The following is a 22512-nucleotide window of genomic DNA, read 5'->3' as shown; positions in this document are numbered from 1 at the left end:
CTTTCCTCCAGAAGGTTCTCACTTTAGGGCATTCGAAGATGAGGTGCTCTAGGTCCCCTTTCTTCTTGTGGCAGTTCCAGCAGGTGTCGCTGTCCCTTATGCCTACTTCTGATAGTCTGTCAGGAGTCCAGAAGGCCTTATGTAGGAGCCAGTATTTTGCCCTGCCCTAGACTGACAAGGATGTGTAAATCTGAGTCCAAAAACTAACGCCGTGCAGTGGCAGGCGTTAGAAAGGCTCATGTGGATAAATGCTTTTATGTCTCTTAGTTTTTAATTTTCTACATGTGATGCATTCTGCAGCACACACAGAAGGAGCAGAATGCCTTTAATGATTGTTTATGTGCAGAAAGATGTTATTTCCTGTACATAAACAATCATGCACTATGTTGCAATGGTGCCTACATTGATGCGAATCAATTCATTTTAGCGCCAGTGCTGGGGAAAACATAGGGGCGCTCCATCTTGCGGTAAATACATTGCCATTGCATCTCTGCGTTTTGAAAATGTCAAAGTGCAGCCCTGCCAAATTTGGCGCAGCTCCACGCTCTGACGTTTTGTTGTACGTATGCCCCAAGGTCTCCAACAGAAGAAAAGCGATAAAGATAGAAAGGAGGGATAAAAAAAACCTATCAAATGCTTCCCTCCTTGAACAACTAGTACAATAAAATATGGCGTGTACTAGGCATGGAAAAGGCTTCATACAATCTGCTAAGAGAATAAAAACAAATTGGGAACGAGGACGGAATAATATTACAAAAGATTATAGGGCCCTAACATGTCCAAGATCTTTAATGGCCCTGCAATTGGTTCTATGCTGAGATCACTGGATTTGCGTAAGAAAGAAGACAAGACATGAAAAACTTCAGGACAGTGGATAAAGAGACCAGCAGGAGGCACTGTCAGAGGAGGAAGGTAGTTTGAGGAGTTGTGTTGACGTTTATATACATTTGTTTTTAATTCTGTAAAAACGTATTGAAACCTGAAGGTACAAAACGTGTAGGGCGGTTGAAGAAAGAGGCATGGGGTGGAACGGCAATAATTCAGTCTTGCTTTTCCAGGTCACCAGCATTTAGCAATGTCGATGACAAGCTCCGAAGAAAACGTTGCGCCCAATGCGATTATGTATTCATTTGTAAATTATTTTTAGACATTAAGGGCTGCTTACCGATCAGCAGTGGAGTAAACAGTCTTGATTGATTTTTTGGTGACGTTGTCTTCATATCGATCTTTAGGTTGGCTGCAAAGAAATACATGCAAAGAACACAATTAGCTTTTGTTTGTATTTTAGAATTAATGTGCAGAGAAACGTTTGACGGTGGGTTAGCCCAGACTACAAAACAAATACCTTTCACTCCACCTTTTGATCTCTATTATTGGACTACTCGAAAATATTTGATGAGCTCACACTCTGTAAACTTTGTAAAACCCAATGCTTAATTTGAGCCGGGGATTGCCGGCGGGGGCACTCTTTTTTGGGATCGGCACATATTTTTCATCAGATATTTCCCCAGAGCAAGAGAGAGAAAAACACACAAAGGGGAAAGAAGGAGGAAGAGAAAGACAGAAAACCCGTCACCAAAGGAGAAAGCAAGTGTGTGCAAGAGGGAAATAAAGGGCCAGGCAGTGACTGGCAGTGGATGAAAGAGGCATGAAGTGGATTCTGGACTACGCCGCCCTGGTATTCGGCGTGCTGACAATTAGTAGCGTAAGCCGGGTTGCTGAGCAGTGCTTCGGGCACCGGCATGGCATATTTTTCAAATTAAGCATTGGTGAGCTTCAAAGATCTCTTCAAGTGGCTATAAAAATGTAGGCCTTGAACATCATTTTTACACTTAAACCAAGCATTGTGAAAGCCAATATGTCTGTCTCTTGCAAACCCACAATGTTATTTTTAATTATTAATATTTCCTCTAACATATGAATTAAACATTACAACTTTTAAAATAATGAAAAAACTAAAATGTTACCAAAAAAAGGTACAAAAATTGGACACAAAAATAAATGAAAACAAGCATTGGCAAATCAAATATTATCATAGCTTGCAACAAATTTGTCCTGTGCATAATGGGAACAAGAGAATGGTGGCTCAGGACCAATGAACACCAACACTACATCATTCATGAACACATATTGATTGTGCCTCTTCAGGCATAGCACATTCTGCACTTTTCCTTGGTTATAGGTTATAGCTATTCTAACAAAATAGTACTACTCCAGCTATTCAGAAACATACACTGCACAATATTATAGCAGACGTGAGGAGGGATGTATGACGTTACAACGCATACTTTTACAACGACTACCATTACAACAAATTTTTTACAACGCAAAAACTTTTACAACGCATACCATTACAACGCAGGATTTTACAACGCAAGTACCTTTACAACGCATACCATTACAACGTAAATATTGGTAAGTATATAATATTTTTTTTAATATAAATTAATTGAAATTATTAAAATATAATTAAATTTTATTTAATTTTATTTAATTAATTTAATTTAAATATATTTTTTTTTTTTTACAAATTAACCCTGTACCCCAAAAACTGAAAAAATACCCCTTTACCCAAAAACTGAAAACTGACCATGAACTCTAAAAATACCCCTTTACCCAAAAACCCAAAACTGACCCTGAACCCTAAAAATACCCCTTTACCCAAAAACTGAAAACTGACCCTGAACCCAAAAAATACCCCTTTACCCAAAAACTGAAAACTGACCCTGAACCCTAAAAATACCCCTTTACCCAAAAACTAAAAACTGACCCTGAACCCTAAAAATACCCCTTTACCCAAAAACCCAAAACTGACCCTGAACCCTAAAAATACCCCTTTACCCAAAAACCCAAACATATAATTTTTTTAAATTAATTATATACTTACCAATACTTACGTTGTAATGGTATGCGTTGTAAAGGTACTTGCGTTGTAAAATCCTGCGTTGTAATGGTATGCGTTGTAAAAGTTTTTGCGTTGTAAAAAATTTGTTGTAATGGTAGTTCGTTGTAAAAGTTGCGTTGTAAAGGTTGTATCCCGTGAGGAGGTGTCTCTATACCAACTCTGGGCAAACGTACACCCATCTGTGTGCATCTATAACAACTTCAATAAACCTGAAAGCTGGAGCTAGGTCAGACTCAATTCTGCCTGTTCTGTGTATATTTACAGGACTCACACTGAGGAAAACACTAAACAAGCTAAGGCCTAGTGAACATGGCCCCGTGGCAAGGTCGAATAAAGTAATTGATAGAATGTTTTTGCTTCACATCCCTTTTATACCCCCATACAGTGCGACATTTTGGGAAAATATGCACTTGTCTTTCTCAGGGCAAACACATACTGCCTCAAGCCAGGAATACATGTACATAAACAGATTGACTAGGACTAAAAGCAGCATTGGGGAACAGTATAAGAGCATCACTTAAATGCACACAGACAACGGAAATAACAGGTAAGCCTTACACTCTTCAGGGGTGCTGAAAGCATCACCCTACAACATTGTTATTTTGGTTTAATCAGGGCAAACAATTTCGTAGCACATTTTTTCAAACATATTGTCTAAAATCATGGGTTCTTCTGAGTTCTTCCTGAAAGGTTTCTTGGAAACGTCTGATTGACAACAAACTGCATTGCCACATCACATTTTTAACTGATGCGCAGAAAAGATGGAGGAAAAAGATGGCGTCTTTTAAGAGCAAGCAAGACCTCACTACTCAGAGCAGAGCATGCACATGATGGAATTACTTATTTCCTGCACAACTGCAGTGAAGGGACCCAGACTCATGGCATTTGTTCCCAGCATCTCATCACTTGACACCCTGTGAGCTTCTATAAAATGGGGACAATGGTGTCAGTTTAACCCTGCATAGAGCCTAAGACGCATAAGTACACAACTGGGACCTACTCAATTAATCATTGAAATTAATCAACCAACCAATGCATCAGGGTTTAAATCAAACGCAAGTGATACAGTGCAGCAACCATAAACTGAAATGAAAGAGAAACAACCTGAGATCAACTACCTCAGGAATTTCATGTGTTGGCATTGTGGCACTTTATTTTGGATGTATTAAAGAAAAACACCAGCCTTACCTATTCTCCTCGTATGTCCTTGTGTAAACATATGTATCCCCTGGAGCGGAGTAGTTGTTGGATGAGCTAGAAAAGGGTGAAAATGTACATTTCATCGTAAGAATGTTATAAAAGTGAGCAATCAACAAGGTAGTGCATTCACATCTGGCTATATCATGCATCACTTTTAATACAGTCCAAGAAAGTGCTTGGACGAATCGCATTTATTTCTGATATTTTGAAAAGTTAGGCACTTAGTTGTACAGAGGTATGACAAATGTCTGTAGCATGAGTGGCAGAGTCTGTCTCCTATTTGTTTTATCCCACAAAAGCAAAGAAAAAGTAACAGAACAGTGAAAAAGGTGCCAGGTATTTGAAACCAGACTTAAAGAAGAGTTAACTAATAGGGAAAAATGATTAAAAACGCTAAAGGAGAGGAAAAAAAGAGAGAAACGAAAGTTAAATACGGGTCAGAGAATGTAAAAAAAGTGTGAAGTAGAGTGAAAGTGGAAATAGGGAAGGTTGTCAACAAGGTGAAAGAAAAGTGAGTGAAAATGAATGATCAGTTAAAGCAGGGTGTATTAAGAGGGACATGGGGTGAATGAGGAATTAAATAAGAGTCGAAAATGAGTAAAAGAGTGAAAGTAGTGAGAGTAAAACGTATATAAAAGAAAGAATAATGAAGGATTGAATACGAGTAAAAAAAAGAAAGATAACTGAAGGATTAATGATGAGTGAAAAGGGGTGAAAGAAGGCAGAAGAGCAAAAGTAGAACAAAATAAGGGGGAAAGGGAAAGACAAAAAGAGCAAATGAGTGAATTGAGAATGAATGAAAAGCTTGGGAAACGTGAAAGAAGAGTGAAAAAAGAGTAAAGGAAGAGTAAATGAAGAGTCAAAGGGTGAAGTACAGATGAGACAAGAGGTAACAAAAGATGTTGGGAGAAAAGTTAAAACAAATGTCAACAAGGGTGAAAAGAGAGAAACAGTGAAAAAAGATGTAAAAAGATTGAAAAGAGAGTAAAACAAAAATTGAAAAAGTATGAAAGAAGAGTCAAAGTAGGGAAGTGTTTCACGATGGAATAGGCGAGAAGAAATACTTTAAGGAGCAAAGAGGAAGAGATTGAAATGGAGCGACATGGGCATCTGCAGACATTAGCAGTTCATATTACAATGATACTGGGACACAGGAAATGCTACTCTTGTAAATCAGTATTTATGTACATACTTCAGACTTCTGTGGCCAGAGCACAAAAGTTGCACCACTGCCTGCCAATTTCCCACTCGCCCTGGGGAATTTTACACAAGTCTACAATCGACATTTGCACTTACTATCAGGCAGGAAATTAAGTTTCTGCTCAGTGGGACTGCGCAGTCTGATCAAGGCTACTGTTGTGAAGCAATCTTTATTGAGGTCTTTCACAAACTAGTGATAAGGACAATGATCCAGCATTTACCAGGGGAAAATGATATTCCTGTAGCAACAGTAGTAGGGTGCAATGAGAAAGCTTGAAATGTCCTTTCTTGCAGGGCCAACAGTAAGTAGGAACCACTACACGATTATATGCACTGGAACCTGAAACACATTTAGTTTAGCCCCAACCACCTGAAACAATAGTGGGTTCCCCATCATCATTTCATTCATTCAAACTTTTAGATGTCTTGTACGATTTATATAGAATAGATATGTTCAGTATTTGTATTCCATGTATGTATTTGTTGTGCTCTATGTCCAACACTGGCATATGCAGTATCCATCTTATACCACTAGGGCTGCCCTTGTCAATATATTGTATATGTATAACTATCATGATGTATCTTAGATACTCACACTTTCTATCTATGTCTGTCAGTGTATTCCCTCTCTCTCTTTTCTTTCTCTTTCACTCTCTCTCTCCATTTAAATGAAATACTGTGACAGAAACACTACTGCCTGGCTATACAAAGCGAAAGTAAACAAGGTTAAACCAGTCTGAACTTGATGTTAGTGCTACCAAACTTACCATCCCGGGAGGTAAGCACTAATGCACAATTCCCTATGTTTATATGCCTCTTCTTGGGAAAAAATGTCCGCTTTTGCCATTGGAGGTGTGCCAACAACCTTCATGTTGGCATGTTTGTACAACCCTTTTATGTTTTCCCTTGTACATAGTATTTACAGATAATATTAATGACCACCTTGCCTTTTAGTAGCTTTAATTTTCTGCTGCACTTTTTTTTCAGATATTTGATATACATTTCTTTGCGCTTTTATCACTATAATGTGTGTATTTCTACAGAACACATTCTCCCCTTTGGCACTCATTTTACCCACATCAAAAGGATGAAACATTGAGTGGAATCCTAAGGATTCTGACCTGTGGCCAGGAAATCAAATGCAGATTTCTGAGGTGGATGCATTACGCCACTGCGTCTCCAGACCTGCCATTACAATGCAGCAGCAAATATTTTGATTGTGCAAAAAGAATGTTTTAAAATGAAAGTATTACATTTATGCTAATTAACTCATGTATTGTGAATGCATTTGTAGTAGGTAATCATACTTAGGCAATTTAAGCAAATAAAAGAAAACTAATATACTGATTTAAGTTAGCATAACTATAACTATAAATGCAATATTAACTGCAATTCATATATTAACCATTAGAATTGAAAGGCCTTTTTTCCACAATGAGCTATTGTTTTGCACAAGATGCTTTTCTTTCCACAGCAGATGCTGTAACTTTCCAGAAGCCTTCTGTTAGAAAGTGAATAGGCATTTGTTATGCATTAGACAACTGATACTGAAGTTCTCATTGGAAGGAAAGAAGACAACAGGAAGGACGATTCATGGGAAGAACTGTGTGAACCACAAAATGAGGATGAAGTATCTTTCCAAGGATTTGTGTCTGTAGCTCTTTATGAAGACATGAGGAATTGAGAGTTTACTGAAATCCTACTGGATGTGTGAACAAAGAATGTGATGCTTGTTTCAATTCCAAATTCAGTGTGTTTATAATAGTGTGCTTTCTTAGAGTAGGAGAGGCTTCTCTCACTCGCATCCTTCCCTGGGTTTCTTGAGACCATATCTCTCTTTTTGAGAGATTATTTCGAGTCTATTCCCATCTGTATAAGTGTCTGTTGATTTGAAGCTGAGAATGCTTTTCAGCTCAAAACATTTTTATTTGAACTGCAAAGGCTTTAAGCTTATGTACTTATTCTGTCATCAGAACTCTTTATTGGGGTTTCTGAGCTGACACCTTATTCCATTCTAATACAATTTAGATTAGGGAAATTCCTTTATGGAACACAAGGAGCTCCCAACATTCTAATGTTCTAATAATGATTACTGGATTATATTCATTTCGAATGGTGACACTTAAAAGATTAATACTTATTGAATAAATATTGAAATTTAACTCATACACATTTTTCTTTATTGACTGTGCTAAAGTCATTAAGGATGTTATCGTTTTCATGGTCTTGATGTAGATGACTGCTTCTTTTAACTTCTCCTTGCCAACGAAGAAAGGTCCATACGACCAATGGTGTTTTTTTTTTTCATGATTACACCAGAAGATTAAGATATATAAAATCCATCTCTGTCAACAATAGCCACTGAAATAATAATCCAGAGACGTGGATCGGATTAGCAGAGAGCAATAAGTGAGTGTGCAGTACTCAGGGTTCAGAGGCACTTTGCCACAGTTAAGATGTCCTAGACTGGTTCACATGTATCCTTATTTCTATGTATCGTGCTCTGTTTTTTCCAGCTTGGTCAATGCTAGCGCTTGGTTAAGAATACATCTGCAACCTGGTGCCCAGAAATGAATGAGACGTGTTGAGGAATAGGGAGGGTAGAGAAAGGGACAAAGAGGGTGAGGAGACTGATGGAGGATGAACTGAAGAAAGAAACAGGGATCAAAACGGTGGAAAAGGAGATGATGTTCGAATCAGGGCAAAAGAGCGAGAGGAGGAGGATAGCCTAGAAGCTGTGCCTATATCAAGGCAGAGGGCCAGAGAAGATAAGAAGTGCACAGGAGTAGGTATATGAGAGTGGATCAAAGCATCTCTTTTTAAGCAATCAATCAATCAATTTATCTTTATTCGATTATTGAATGAGAATAACAACCATAAAAGTACATTTGTTAAAAACTACAGGCAGATATATATACACAATCATCATTATCATTACACATAATAAAAACAATAAATAATTACAGTGGGGCATGCATTGATTTTCGTAGTCTAAAAACTTGTTTTTGAAAAGGCAGAGACAGAAGCAATAGTTAAAATGTTATCTAGCTTCTGGGTAGCTAAAAAGGCAGGGCGACACTGGTTAAGACCCATTATCTTCAATAACGGCACAATCCATCTTTTCCTCTGCACAACATGGAACTTACAAAATAGCAAGATGTGCATATGCTCTTTTTGAGCAGTAAGGTACCTGGAGCTGTTCCTGGTGTCATATGAATAACTTGAACTTGATTTCCTGTTGGGTGCATCCGAGTTGTCATAAGAATACTCCACTGACCTTAAAACAAAATAAAACAGTAAATTACTCATTTTAGCCGAAGATTACCCTTTCATGTTCACCTACTAAGAAAAAGGCCAACTGGACAACTTTTCTGAGTAGTTCGTTTACATGAGCTGCAAAAGTGCAAACCAATCAGTTGGGTACCGATTGCACAAACACTGCGTTGTTGCAAAATCGAAGCAGGTGGCCTTTTACACACTTTGTAGTGTCTGCATAATTTGGAATTGTGCAGGCCATACTGTATCCTAGATTAGAAGGAGAGTTTTTGGATCAGGGAAAATTACATGTTTTCTAATGTTGTTCTGCTTATATTATAAACAATGGCTAAATACATGGCTCTCTAGTTTTGATATGTGACTGATGCAGCTAAGACTGAGAGTAAAATCCGTTAGCTTCTTTTTTTTCAAAAGGTGATGCTGAGGAGTCAAGCTTTCCTGCTAAAATCTTTATTGAACATTTGAAATCATTAAAAAAACGATAATTGTGGTGACCAGAGAAATGTCGATGCACACTTGCCCGCAAAGTACACTTCAATATTAAATGTTCACTATCTGTTAGCTCATTACTTGCTGGGTGCTCAGAAAAAGGTGAGAGCAGTCACTCTCATCCTCTCCAAGGTTGGGAGATTCGTCCCAATATTTTAATAATGTTATTGCAAAGCATATCAAATGAGACAACAAGTGAGATGATCATTACTTGCATGAGACACACAGTTAATCAAATTCTCAGTAAATCGAGGGGATACATATTTCCTGTTACATTTTTATAATAATCTTTCACCTCCTGACTTTGAGAAAGTACTAAGTAGGATACTTTCGGTCTTAGATGAGCAACGGGCTAAATGTCCTTCCCAGTCTTTTAAATTAATTTGGGGCGGCGATTTCAATATTGCTTTGTGCAATGATTATTCCAACTTAAACTGTGGAGTTGTAGAGGAGGAGGGGGCTCCCATAACGCATTTCGCACACTCCAGTGTTGGGAGTATTTTAAGTGAAAAACTTTTTACCCTAGGACTGGGGTTTGCGAACGAACTTGTTGAACCCCCAATTGATTTCTCCCCCACCTTTCATGGCAGGGGTTGTAATACTATAATTGATTTTATTCTGATATCCCATCACATGAAGGAGGAAGTGATTACATTTAATACGGGTAACGACATTAGTAGTGATCATTTTTCTAATAGTGTTACCATCTCAGTTCCTACAGGGCGCAACCTTACAGGTAACCCAGGATTGCTAACCCAAAAAGCCCTGTCTTTAGATAAAATTAATGGTTACTCGGTAAAGTGGGCTAGAGTAGACCCGGAGGTCATTACATCAAATGTCGTTCTCAAATCACTTCCTATGTTGGAAACATGTTTAAATCTGCACTCCACCGTCGATGATATTCTAACTAGTTTTATTAATATTACTAAAGTAATTAGTAAGGAGCTCCTCCGCAAACAAAAGCAGACTGGTTCTCAAGATAATGGGTGGTTCAACACGGAATGTCGCAGAGCCATTTCAAATTTAAAAGGGGGACTGTACAAAACCGAGAGGGATCAGCAAGAAATCAGGAAGTTGAGACGGATTTATAACCTGGCGAAAAAAGAATGTAGAAAGGAAAGGAAAAAAGATTTGTGGGAAAAGCTCCATGAGAGCTGTAATAGAAAGGATGGTAAAATGTTATGGAAAGTGGTTAACTCACCCTTCCTGAAGGATGTGAATACTGGCCCGAGTTTAGAGGTAGCAATCTATGCAGATGGATGCGTATCACATTTTTCAAAAATATTTTCAGTAGCAGTCGTTGAACCAACTTCAAGTACAAATACCTCTCCATATCCTATCGATTTAACTTTTAGCCTTGAGGAAGTAATTGAGGCTTTGTCATCCTCGAAATCTGGTAAAGCCCCGGGGCCGGACGGCGTACCGCTAGATATTTACACCCATACCCAGGAACTCTGGGCTCCGATATTAACCAGAGTACTAGAAGCAGCCTTAAAAGGGGGTCTTGTTAAATCCTGGTCAACTTCTATTCTGCTTCCCATTTTCAAGAAGGGTGATCGTAATAACCCGGCTTGCTATAGGCCCATCTCCCTCCTGGACTCTTTTGGAAAAGTTGCAGGTCGGCTGATCCTAGACAGACTTCGGATCTGGTCAGGGGATAATCACATTCTGACCGACCTGCAATATGGTTTCCGGGAGGGACTGGGCACAGTAGAGCAGGCTTTGAATCTCTCTCTTCTAATTGGGAAGTATGTCCAGGCCAAGAAAGGCAACCTCCACCTGGTCTATGTGGACTTGACTGCAGCCTTTTACTGTGTCTCACATTCAAGGCTGTGGTCAATCCTAATAGAACTGGGTGTAGACCTCCCGATAGTATGTTTTTTACGCGAGCTGTACCAGGGAGCAATGGCCAGGGTCAGATTCGGAGTGAATGGTAAGCTTAGTCATCACTTCCCAGTTACAAAGGGGGTCAGACAGGGATGTGTACTGGCTCCCTTCTTATTTAATCTCTATACAAACGGGCTTGAGAAGGCCATGTTAGAAGGGAGCCAGGACCTACCTGCCATTGGCCGTCGCCCTATACCCGCATTACTCTATGCGGATGACGCGGTGATTATGGCGCGAACCCCAGTCCAACTCCAACTACAGCTAAACTCCTACTGTAACTTTATGGCCTCATTGGACCTCAAGGTTAATATTAAAAAAAAACGTTTGTTATGCACTTTGGGAAAAAGACAACCAAAAATAAATCGATATTTATTGAAGAATCTAGGTTGGAGTGTACTAAACCATACCCATATTTGGGTATTTTATTAGTTAGTGTCTCTTCTTGGAAACCTGCAATCGTTAGCAGGCATCTCCTAAATTTAGGAGCCACATCCGCCCTAATCGTGTTTGCACGCAAATTTGGGAAGCCCCCCCAAAGAACTTTTACAAATATACTATGCAAAGTGCCATAGCGTAGCTGTTTATGGCGCTGGGGTATGGGGCTATGTACCGGCCGACATTTTGCAGAGGGTGGAGAATACCTTGATCTGTTATGTGCTGGCCGTTTCACAGCGTTCTCCAACATATGCTTGTCATATCGAACTGGGAATGGACTATATAGCTGATTATATAAAACTTCAGCCAATATTATTGTGGCATCGCATTTGGACAACAGAACAATGTTGCTTAACTCGTGCTTTAATTTTAGATTGTTTGGGCCTAGACAATTGGTCTAATATTCCGTGGCTGTCTTTTGTACATGATACCTTTAGGGATTTGAATCTTTCCATATATTTTAACAAACCCATACTTTTAACTGATATTACAAGAAAGACCCTGAAAATATCTTGTCTGTCACATTTGAGAGAGCTACGTTTAGCCCAAGAATCTATTAAAGCCTCAAATCGACACTTGTTAAGTATTCAATGTAATCAGGGTATTCAACCGTATCTAACGTATTGTTTGACCAACTATGAAAAATATATGTTGACACGGTTTAGATTTAACACCTTTTTTCGCCTGCTTACATTTCGGGGAGACAAGATTGGTCTTCCTCAATTACCCGGTGTCCATGCAATGGCATCTCTGAACAATCCAACATCCATGTAGTACTGTTCTGTAAGTTCTACGATCTACCACGCAAACGCTGGTTACTGCCAATATTGTTGTCTCAAGGTTTAAGGAGATGCCGCCCCGCGTTTTTGCTTTACAACACCTAGAAACAGCATCAAATGCCAAAAGTATTGCTATGTTTCTTAAAAATTGTTTTAAAATTCATTGTACTTATGACCAACCATAGCTTCAATATTGTATTATAATATTTTTCCACGGAGTTTTGAACTGTCTAATTGCTTTTGGTTTTGATAACATACAATTAACTGGCTGTACCCAAACTGTTTATTTTTATTTGTAGTTATAAGAGACTCTATTCGGTAATCGTTATTCAATTGTTTAATATCAATTTTAGTTTATCTCTATGTTAGTATGATGAAACTGTACACCATGTTGGTTGCTTTTATGATTTTATCAAGTTCTAAAATCGAATAAAGCTTTCTACTACTACTACTACCACACGGTACCAACAATACTACTGGATTCTGTTCCAATACTATACTTCCTTGGGTATTTCATTTCCTTTGTTTAAAAGGTCGCTACTAATAGAGTGAGCTCTGCATTACAATCCCGAGCAAACATTACCAGACACTCTGTAAACCAAGAAAAGCCCTGATGAAGGCACTGGTTTACCCCCACTTGACGAAACATGTAAATGCTGGATAGAACATGATATATTTCAGAACTCTGGAATAAAGAAGATTTTTTGGTGGACTGAGAAGAGAACTGTCTCTTTAGTTGTGCTCTGTACAACATTATTAATAAACGATGTGTCATATATTATTTGAATGGCTTCACAACCTGCTTTATCCATTTTTGCCCTATTGAACAATATTTGTGTGATATGGACTGGAGGAAATTATGCTCACACTCCTCCCCAATAGAAACAGAGCATACATTGTGCAAGAGAGTACTTTTTGCATCAGTGCTAAGTTTATGTACTCTTTTGTCGTATCATGATGATATGTGCAAGCATTCATTCAGATAGAAGGGGGCTCTAAATGTGTTTTTTATTTAAGAAATGTTCTGTCGCAGTGCATGGACTGCTGTGGAGAGTGCATGTCGGACACAGATTTAGAAGATAGGTCTGCTCTTTTGATTTTTTTCCCCAAGAAATGTCTCTGCTCTGCCTTTGATTGAATAGACAAGGCAAACAGCTTCCAGTTCTATGTCGTGCGTTTTACAATGTGCATGAATGTGATCTATGTGCAAATTAGTGAAACTCCCGGTCTTTCTCTGCACAATTTTTGCCAGATAAAACACTGCACAACTCATGCTTGCTAACTGAACACATTACAAATGTGCGTACATCAGAAAAGGGAAAAACACAGGATATTAGCACATTACTCCATGGAATCAGCATTGCCTGGTGTCTAATTACCGTCTGGAATTCCATGGGACTCAGGATGAACCCTTATGTTTGTTTCTGAAGAGTGCTCTCTGCAATTGTTTAAGTTCTGGCGACAGCCATTTATGAAAGAAACAATGAGCAAAACTCCCTTTTACATGTTTGCACCCGTGCACATATCATAATATGGCCCCATATCTGTGCACTATATTAACACGAAAGGGCCATTTTCATTTCTTCATCTTGCAGCATTTTTGTTGTAAAAGTTAGTGTTTTCTACATCTGTTTGCCAATTACTCTTTAAATGTAATGTTCCCATACCTGGCTTGTTGCATTCTTACCCTGTGCTACTCAAAGCATTTGTTTTTAAGTCTCAGCTCTGGTCACAGAGTTAATGCGTTCTCTGTTAGGTCTAACCTTAACCAAGACTTTTTGAGCTTTCTAAAACTGTCTGTATAATATACTTGCTTATGGGGACTTTTAGCAAGCCCACTTCATCTCTTGAGCTTTTATTGTGTCATTCACATTTTTCCTCCACCCACTATAGCATACAGCATGCGTCATGGGTCTTCCCGCTTTCTCTATTGGCTAACCTCACTGTTAGTGATGGCATCTTGCCCTTTCACAAAAGCACCTCCAATCATAAAGTAGTTTCATTGAGTGCCAGGTACTATATTGCCAGGTACTATATTGCGTGTGATTATCGGGACAAAAAAAATATTTTCGTTTATATTCAATGTTTTTTTCTTTTAGATACTTGTTAGATAAGACAGTAGGTCCTCGTCAAAGTATTGCAAACCCCATGAGAAAATCAAACAAGCACTGACAAAGTGAAAAGGCTTTAAAATGTCTACTGGTTCTGCCAATGCAAGTACTTTTCTTGGTTCACTCTGTGTGTTTGTTATTTAACAGTGCAGTTGGTCTGTTTCTCTCCCTGAAGAGTTATGGGCGGCAAACACTTTGGCCATTTGTTACATGTGTGGATTTTGTTTCTTTAGCATTGACTAGCATCAAAAAGGTTGACAATGCACAGCTTTGACTGGATGTTTGGATATGTACAAGGACATCAAAGGACGTTGTGCAACACTTCTGGCACTGATGTGTACTTTTGTTTCAAGTTCCATACCTGCCAACCTACACATTAATGTTACCATGTGAAGAGGGGGCAGGGCCTTGGAAGAGGCGCAACCTCATGCTGAGAGCTACTTAAGAGGCACTCTGCCCCTCACCAAGCCCACTCCCCAAAAATCTAAAATATAGGGTAGTTGAAGCTGTCGCCGATGTCCTGCAGTATTTTCACACCTCTTAATGGACATCTGCAGTTTACAGCCACTAAAGAGAAGCTGGAAAGCCACTTTGTGCAGTAGTTTTGAGCTTGCTTGTCTTTCCTGGCACCGTGTGATTTTGGCTCCTCCCCGGATGACCATGTGAAGGGAGCAGAAATTTTGTGACACACAGCACCGTGTGAGTTGGCAGGTCTGCAGTTCTCATTAAGAGTTAAGACCCATAGTGGATGCAAAATCTCAAACCCCTTATTCCCGATTGCACAGGGCTCCTGCAGAGTTGTTGCCCATTATTTATGGGATTATTAGAGCTGGGAACAAAAAAGGTCTGTGGCCCAAGATCCTAGTTTATGGGAACCACAACCTAGCACAAAGCAAGAGGTGTGTGAAATGTGCGTAGTTTGCTTTTGCTCAATTATGTGAAATTCCACAAATATTACACTAAATTCCATGAATTTATACAAAATGTGAAACAGCAAAATTATGCACAAATGCAAAAACAGATTACAGTACGATATTTTAGTGCAACATCCATCCTCTCATTGCGATGAAGCATTTCACTTAAGTGTCCAGAACAACATTTGCTCTATTCCGGCAATTTGCGATCAGCGTCAGTCTGGCATAATTTTGGGAGTTTTATGTAACAAGAATACATTGAAATGTGCTAAATTACGACAGATTACACCAGCAAAACAGGAATTTCACCAGGGCTAACTGAAACATGACTACAGCACTGCATGTTGAACACCCGTACATTTCACCGGCTAACTATATGAAAAATGCAATATTCCCACCGGAATCAGGTTTAGTAATTCCGAATCCCATACTAACTGCTCATTTCTTTGACATCCAGAGTGTGCAAATTGGAATATCACAGTTCACCCACATACCATGTGACTGTAATTTCTAGAGCAGGAATACAGCATCAGTATTAGAATATTGGCCTATATACAGCATTACCGGTGTTCTAAATACAAGCTATCCATAAAAGTAAATGATTCTAGAGATTATCCAATCATGGTTAACTCCAGGTATCATCTGGTGCTATTCCCGAAGGAAAATCAGACAAAACAGCTGCAAATAGTGTTTGTGTCTGATATGCGCCATTCTCAATTTAAAGAAGTGTAAGTCAATAGCAAATACCTTGCCACAACCCAGAGGAAATGTTATTTGTGCGAAGGTTTTTGCACCTGGTAGAAGGCCGCAAAAATATTCCCACCAAAAAATGAAGCACATTGAGCACACGTTGTTTCTAAAAACATTTTGTCCCCCATATTTTGCTGATTTTTTTTTTGCACTAAATTTTACCACTGTTTAATAGTTGGTAGAAAAATGGAGTGTAAAATCTGAACAGAAATCTATCTGGGATCAACCATGATTTGAAGCAGCTTAAAAAAGTGGTGCAAAATAATTTTCGCTCATTTTTACCGGGTCTAACTCATAATGTAATGGCTTTCTGAAACAGATAAGCACTTGTACGGGATTTTTGATTTTAAGCTTTTAAAAATCGAGTCAGCGTTCCACACATCTTCAGTTCATTGGCATTTTATTATCCCATATGAAATATTTTGGCAAATACAAGGTTAACACAGTTTATCCGCTCAAAAGTAAGATCTGGCTTACCTGGTGCTTCTGGATGAGGAGTACGGATCTTTATTTATAGTCACATCTGATGACCGAGAGCTCGTGCGAGCGCCATCTCTGAAAGAAATAAGAGCAGACGTGCGCCACAGGGCAGGTGAGTCAGGCTTTCTTACAACAACTGAGAGGAGTTCACCTGACAATGGCTGCAAGCTTTACAACGTCACATTCCCAGAGGCTGGCTTCAGTGACGGAAACTGCAACATACAGAATGCTTTTTCACCAACCAGATAAAGAAACAAGCATTTGCAATGCAATCGGTCATGTCTTTGGGACCTTATATCTATTTAGTTATGCAGCACATTAGCCTGGGTGCTGAAACATCTACTGTTCTTTAACATGGAGGGAAAGAAAGCGCCAAACTGCGTGAGATGGCAGTTATGGAAACACATGAGGAGAAATATTGCCTTTCAGCGGCAAATGGTATAGTCCAAAGCTTTGCTTTTAATATAAAATCAGGGCCTTCGGTGGTAATATCACTGAAAATACAAGATTTGAAAAAAATATTATTGTCTACGGGTGCTGGTGCAAGACAATTTCTATGGACTGGAATCTAGAGAATGCTAAAGTGAATCTGGTATTTTACTGAGCCTGCTGGTCGTGTTCTATCAAGAAAGTTAAATAAAGGCAGTTGCCAGAAAAATAAACAAAAAATAAAGTCTCAGCAGAAAGCAATTCTGGTATTTTATTGACCTCTGCTGGTCGTTTTCTATCAAGACAGTTAAATAGAGGCAGTGAACAGAAAAAAAGTCCCTAAGTGGAAGCAGACACGTCCTAGGGCTAATCTCCATTGTCCATATAGTACATACGCATATAAGTGTTTAATAAGTATATATTAAAATATATACAAGAGATCTTGAATGCTCGACCTAAAAAGGGGCCTATTTTCGAGAATGTCACGCAGTGCAGCTCAGCAAGTCACCTGGCTGCGCTGCACTTCGTGACAGGAAAATAGCAGGAATGTGCCGTATTTAAGGCAATATGGGGCCTTCCTGCCATTTTCCCTTGCGCTGGCGCACTTTTGGCAGCCTGGCGCCAAGGCAGGCACCCTTGCACTACGGTGCAAGGGTGCCTGCATTGCATGCAGGATTGTTTTTGTGCAAGAAGGGACACCTTTCTGAACAAAAAAAATCCTGAGAGGCATATTACTCTTTCTATGTGTTCTGTCGAATGCCTCAGATATAGAAATAGGAAGTACCAAGGAGAAATAAAGATATTTCTCCTCATTACGCCTCTTCTGGGAAGGCGTATCTTTTTGGCACTTTCCCAGGTTGGCCAGTTCTGGTAAATCTGGGAATGCATCAGAAACCATAGCCATTGCGCGGGAACACCCTAGAAAAAAGGCCATGGAACGCCTCCCTAGCGTAGAGTAAGGCAATACAGAGATTCACACTGCATTGTTTTACTCCAGATTTATGGAGCCACTCAGGGCAACGCAAAGAGGCCTTGCGTGGCTTCATAAATCGTATTTAAGGTTTGTGTCACGCATGAACCACACTGCATGGGGCAAACACAACACAAAGTGGCTCACAAACAGGCCCCCAGGAGCCTAATTTAGAGTTTCAGCGACGGTTACTCCATCATAAACATGAGCGATATCTCATCCACCTTATTAGAAGTGCATTATATCCTGTGGCACTTGTAGCAAGGCGGACTCAAAATCAATCATACTTGTGATGGAGAAACCCCTCCACCAAACTCTAAATGAAGCTCAAAGTGTCTCCATGGATCCCTAGGCTTAGCACCTTACCGACAGTGCCCAACAAAATCACAGCTCATCACTTACAAAATAATTCAAATGACTATAATCAACATCCTGTTCTTATTTATCATGAATTCCCTTTTTTACAGAGTATTAGGTGAGTCACAAAATGTGATAAAATGTGGAAAGTCTATATGTGCAAATTTAATATGATCTTCAATCTAGAGTAAACAGCCGCGGCCGGTAGTGTGAGTACCGACTGGGCGGTGACGTGGGGAACGAATTTCGTTGCACACACTGCATCGCATTTGGTGATGCAGTGTGTGCAACGAAATTCGTTTTATTTATTTTTATGTGTACTTACCTTTTAAAGTCCGTAATCCATACATTACTACCCCCCACCCTGCCCCTCCCCCTCCTCCCGTCACCGCCCGGCCGGTACTCCCACTACCGGCCGCGGCTGAGAGTAAAGTGGTATCACTACACAAAGCGTATGGTAATACCACCTCACTGCAAAGGAAATATGTCCTTGTTAGTACCGGTAAAAAGCAGGTGATAAATTTACACTTTTAAATGTGGAAAGCACACACAAGCACAGCTTTGCTCACATTATGCCCCCATTAGTGTGTATCTTAAGTCCGTCGGAGCCAAATAAATAGCTCCACATTGTGCAGTTTGACACATTTTTATTCAATATAAAGTGTGTCACTAAACTGTGCTGTGCAGGGATATATTTGTCCCCTTCACACCAAGTACAGCGGATAAGCACTCATTAGCAAAGACTGTCCTCTCTTGGTAATGCTCTGGAGTCACCCTCTCCTCCAGCACTCATGGGACTCATGACACTTGCTCCTGCACACTACTTAATGGCAGTATGCTCTACTTCCTATTAATCCTAGAATGCTAACTCACTTTTCTGTAATAGTTACACCTTTGAGTACATCCTACTCTTACTTCTGGCCCTAACCTCTCTCTGCTGAAACTATTTCTGGCATCTCTACACTCTCACACAACATCTCCACTCTCCACTACATCCCCACTCTCGGCTATGTATACACCACACAACACACCACCCTTTCACTCCAAATTCATCATTGTTACTATGAAGTTCTGCAAAAGTGTTGATCTGTTGGGTTATTATGATATGTTTTGTTATGTGTACTTTATAAAGTGCACTATCACCCGCGAGGGTATCCTGGGGATTTGGGTAGGAAAGGGTCAATGCTCCTTATTTGTAAACCTTTTATTAACTGTCATTAATTAGTTTTATGGCTCCAAATATTTTGCAAGACCTGAACTTACATTGACCATTTTACATTTCCACATATTTCCACTGCGAAGCACACCGCTGGAATCACGGTAATGAACACAGACACATACACACACACAGGCAGCAGGTTCCATACATTCCTTTTAGTGTATGAGCACTATTGCTCGCAGCATTGGCCCCTATCTGGTATGGACGTGGAGGCAGCAACAGTTAGAAAATAACTTGCAAAGGCATCTAGTTGTGTCAAAATTTCTTTTATTGTTCTTATTTTTTTTTTTAGAAGTGCACAAGACAGCCAACGCATTTCGCTCCCACCCCGGGAGCTTCGTCAGGGCAGAGTAAAAGTAAAGGTCTGGATTGAATATTCCAGAGACTGCAGGGCAGTATGACGTTGGGTTGAGCTTCAAGTGATTCAAAGTATTAACAGAAGGATTCGATTTGTAGTCAAAGGGGTGTGTCACCAGATATTGGTTTATGCCGATGTAGTGAGAATACGAGTTACCGGCAAATCGAAATAGACTACTTTTTGCCATCACTTATATATTCCTTTGGTTGGTGCCTTGATTCTCACTACACCGACATAAACCAATATCTGGTGACACACCCCTTTGACTACAAATCGAATCCTTCTGTTGATACTTTGAATCACTTGAAGCTCAACCCAACGTCATACTGCCCTGCAGTCTATGGAATATTCAATTTAGACCTTTACTTTTACTCTGCCCTGACGAAGCTCCCGGGGAGGGAGCGAAACGCGTTGGCTGTCTTGTGCACTTCTGAAGAAAAAAAAAGAACAATAAAAGAAATTTTGACACAACTAGATGCCTTTGCAAGTTACTTTCTAACTGGTGCTGCCTCCACGTTTCTACAAGTTGTTATCTGGAAATCCAGTGGGACCGAAACACAGCAGGTCTTGGAGGTTGTACAGCACAGAACTCTTAACACTATGTGGGACTACTGAAGTTTGAGGTGCTTATTGCTTGGCCCGCTGTGGTGATCTTTTTGTTACCTATCTGGTATGGTGCAACATTGACTCCATTCTATGGTATTTTATTTGACTTTGTTTTTACAAAGCACTATAAACCTCCATTGGACGTCTCATAGCGCTTTGGGCCAGATATAACGGTTTGGTAATAGCTGAATATATAATTCAATGACAGCTGAAATGGTCACACCTGCTGATGTTATCAGGGTTAGGCCTTAGAGGCAGTGTTAAGAACTCTGTGTAAATGCGTTTTAACTGTGTTAAGCACTGATACTAAAGTTTGTAATACTGCAGAAAGCTCCCTGAGCACTCGAGGATGCCGGTACTCTAGTTTAGGTAGTATATTGAATCTTGCATATGTTATTTTCTCTTCCCCGATTTTCCCAGTCATACTTTTTCTGATTTCCTTAATTATGGGCTTTACATTACCAGTGCTTATTTTGAGCCTGTGGTTTCCGGCGCTCGGCACCAGCACTTAATTGTCAGCACCAGGACTTATAACAGTCTGCCACATGGTGGCGCTGTATACCTAGTTTAGAGATGAGGACAACAACAGTGTTTATTAATTTAATATTCAGTAAAAATGACTAATACCTGCCACCCACGCCATTCTTAAAGCATTGGGGTAATGAGATAGTCTGAATTGTCACATTTGTAGGAGTGTTCTGGTTAGTAGTTGAGTAGGCACTGTCTTTGGCAGGGCTGGTGGGGTCAATATGTGTCTCAAGCTACAGTTGCCTCCTGATGAGGGCCCTTGAACTTATTGTTTTACAAATTAACACTGCATGAGGCCTGTTGCGTTTGTATACACAGTGAAGCAGTGAAACGAAATATGGATTCAGCCGCTCTGCATTTCTTTACGTCAGCTTCAGTAGTTGCAGTAGGTTAGCTACTTTATGTAAAGAGAGCCGCAAATCCATCCATACATTGGTAGAAATTTAATTTAACACATCCTCTGGAATGAACACAGTGCCACGCTTTGGTCTATGTACATGTTTTACAGCCCTGTGGTCCATTGCAGAGTGTGGATTTTTATTTACTCACTTATCCTGCTTGATTTGGATCAAGCCAAAATATTGAGAAGAGTGCTTTAGGCACAAGTTGACAAAGGCTAGGAGTATTATCATAAAACCTTGAAGAGTGCATTAAAAGTGTTTAGGCGCTGAGAGGGTTCAGCAGAAGAAGGGTCATAACTGGCTTCACTTTTGCCACAGAACAAGTGCTCATCAGAGCTGGAAAAGCAAAGTTCCTCGCCTATGCCCATGCAGTTACTGAGGATTGTGGGTGAGGGGACCTCAATGTGATCTAACATATGATTCTGGGTATCCTCTCATGGCCAGTGCCAGACTGGGAACTCAAAGCAGCCCGGCAATTTTCTCAGACCAGCCCCTAGTGTAGCACTGCCTGGTCCTGCGAGGATGGAAACACTTGTTTGCTACTGGGGTCTGATATTGCAGCACTGCTGCAAAACTGACTCCCAGTAAAAAAAAGTCTCCCACCGCTGCAGAACCGACGCCCATCCTTCCAGCCACCCTGGGAAATGCCTGATGCCCGATACGGCCAGTCCGGCCCAGGTCATAGAAGTCGAATGCAAGTCACAAATATATTAATTAAAATGCAGCCACGTCTGATGTAGCAGAATAGGGCTAAAACAGAAAGAAAAAACTTTGGTGACGATCAGATGAGATTGCAAAATCTTGTCAAATTCATTTGGAAATACGGATTCTACTACGGGAGAGTGAAAAAAGTGGGCAAGGAACTAAAATTATATTTGATGTCCACTGAAAATGTATAAACCTGTAAGGCATTCGTAAACATCTAGGCACATTCATTCCACACGTCTGCACACCTCCCCCACATATAAATGGATCTCGCACACTTTTGCGCCAACTCACAAAAAGCATTTATGAGTAGGAGAAGTAGTACTACAGGAGTACTCTTTGACATACTCTGAATCGACCACAGAAAGCCTAACTTCCTTTTTGTGAAACTGGAAACAAGGTGCAGTGTTTTCTATTTATATTAACAGTATATGAATATGACAAAAAAAAAACACATTTTATTGCCATTCTAGATGTTTTGGGGGTAAATTCAGAAAGTCATGTAATAGTATG

General features: G+C 39.8%; 1 protein-coding gene across 7 annotated transcripts in view; it reads right to left on the bottom strand.

The window, feature by feature from the left end:
* SCEL (sciellin) overlaps positions 1–22512 on the bottom strand; it is a 490458-nt gene that overhangs the window by 17918 nt on the left and 450028 nt on the right. For all 7 annotated transcript variants that reach the window (XM_078657473.1, XM_078657474.1, XM_078657476.1 and 4 more), the window contains 4 exons: positions 16424–16501; positions 8496–8582; positions 4094–4159; positions 1166–1237 (listed from right to left, as the gene is read on the bottom strand). In XM_078657473.1, the coding sequence (XP_078513599.1) occupies positions 1166–1237; positions 4094–4159; positions 8496–8582; positions 16424–16501 (303 nt within the window). The remainder of the gene's footprint in view (positions 1–1165; positions 1238–4093; positions 4160–8495; positions 8583–16423; positions 16502–22512) is intronic.

Source organism: Lissotriton helveticus, chromosome 8 (genome assembly GCF_964261635.1).
Source record: "Lissotriton helveticus chromosome 8, aLisHel1.1, whole genome shotgun sequence".
Taxonomy (NCBI): Eukaryota; Metazoa; Chordata; class Amphibia; order Caudata; family Salamandridae; genus Lissotriton; species Lissotriton helveticus.
The sequence above is the reverse complement of the archived record's forward strand: the minus strand, read 5'-3'. Positions and strand labels throughout refer to the sequence as shown.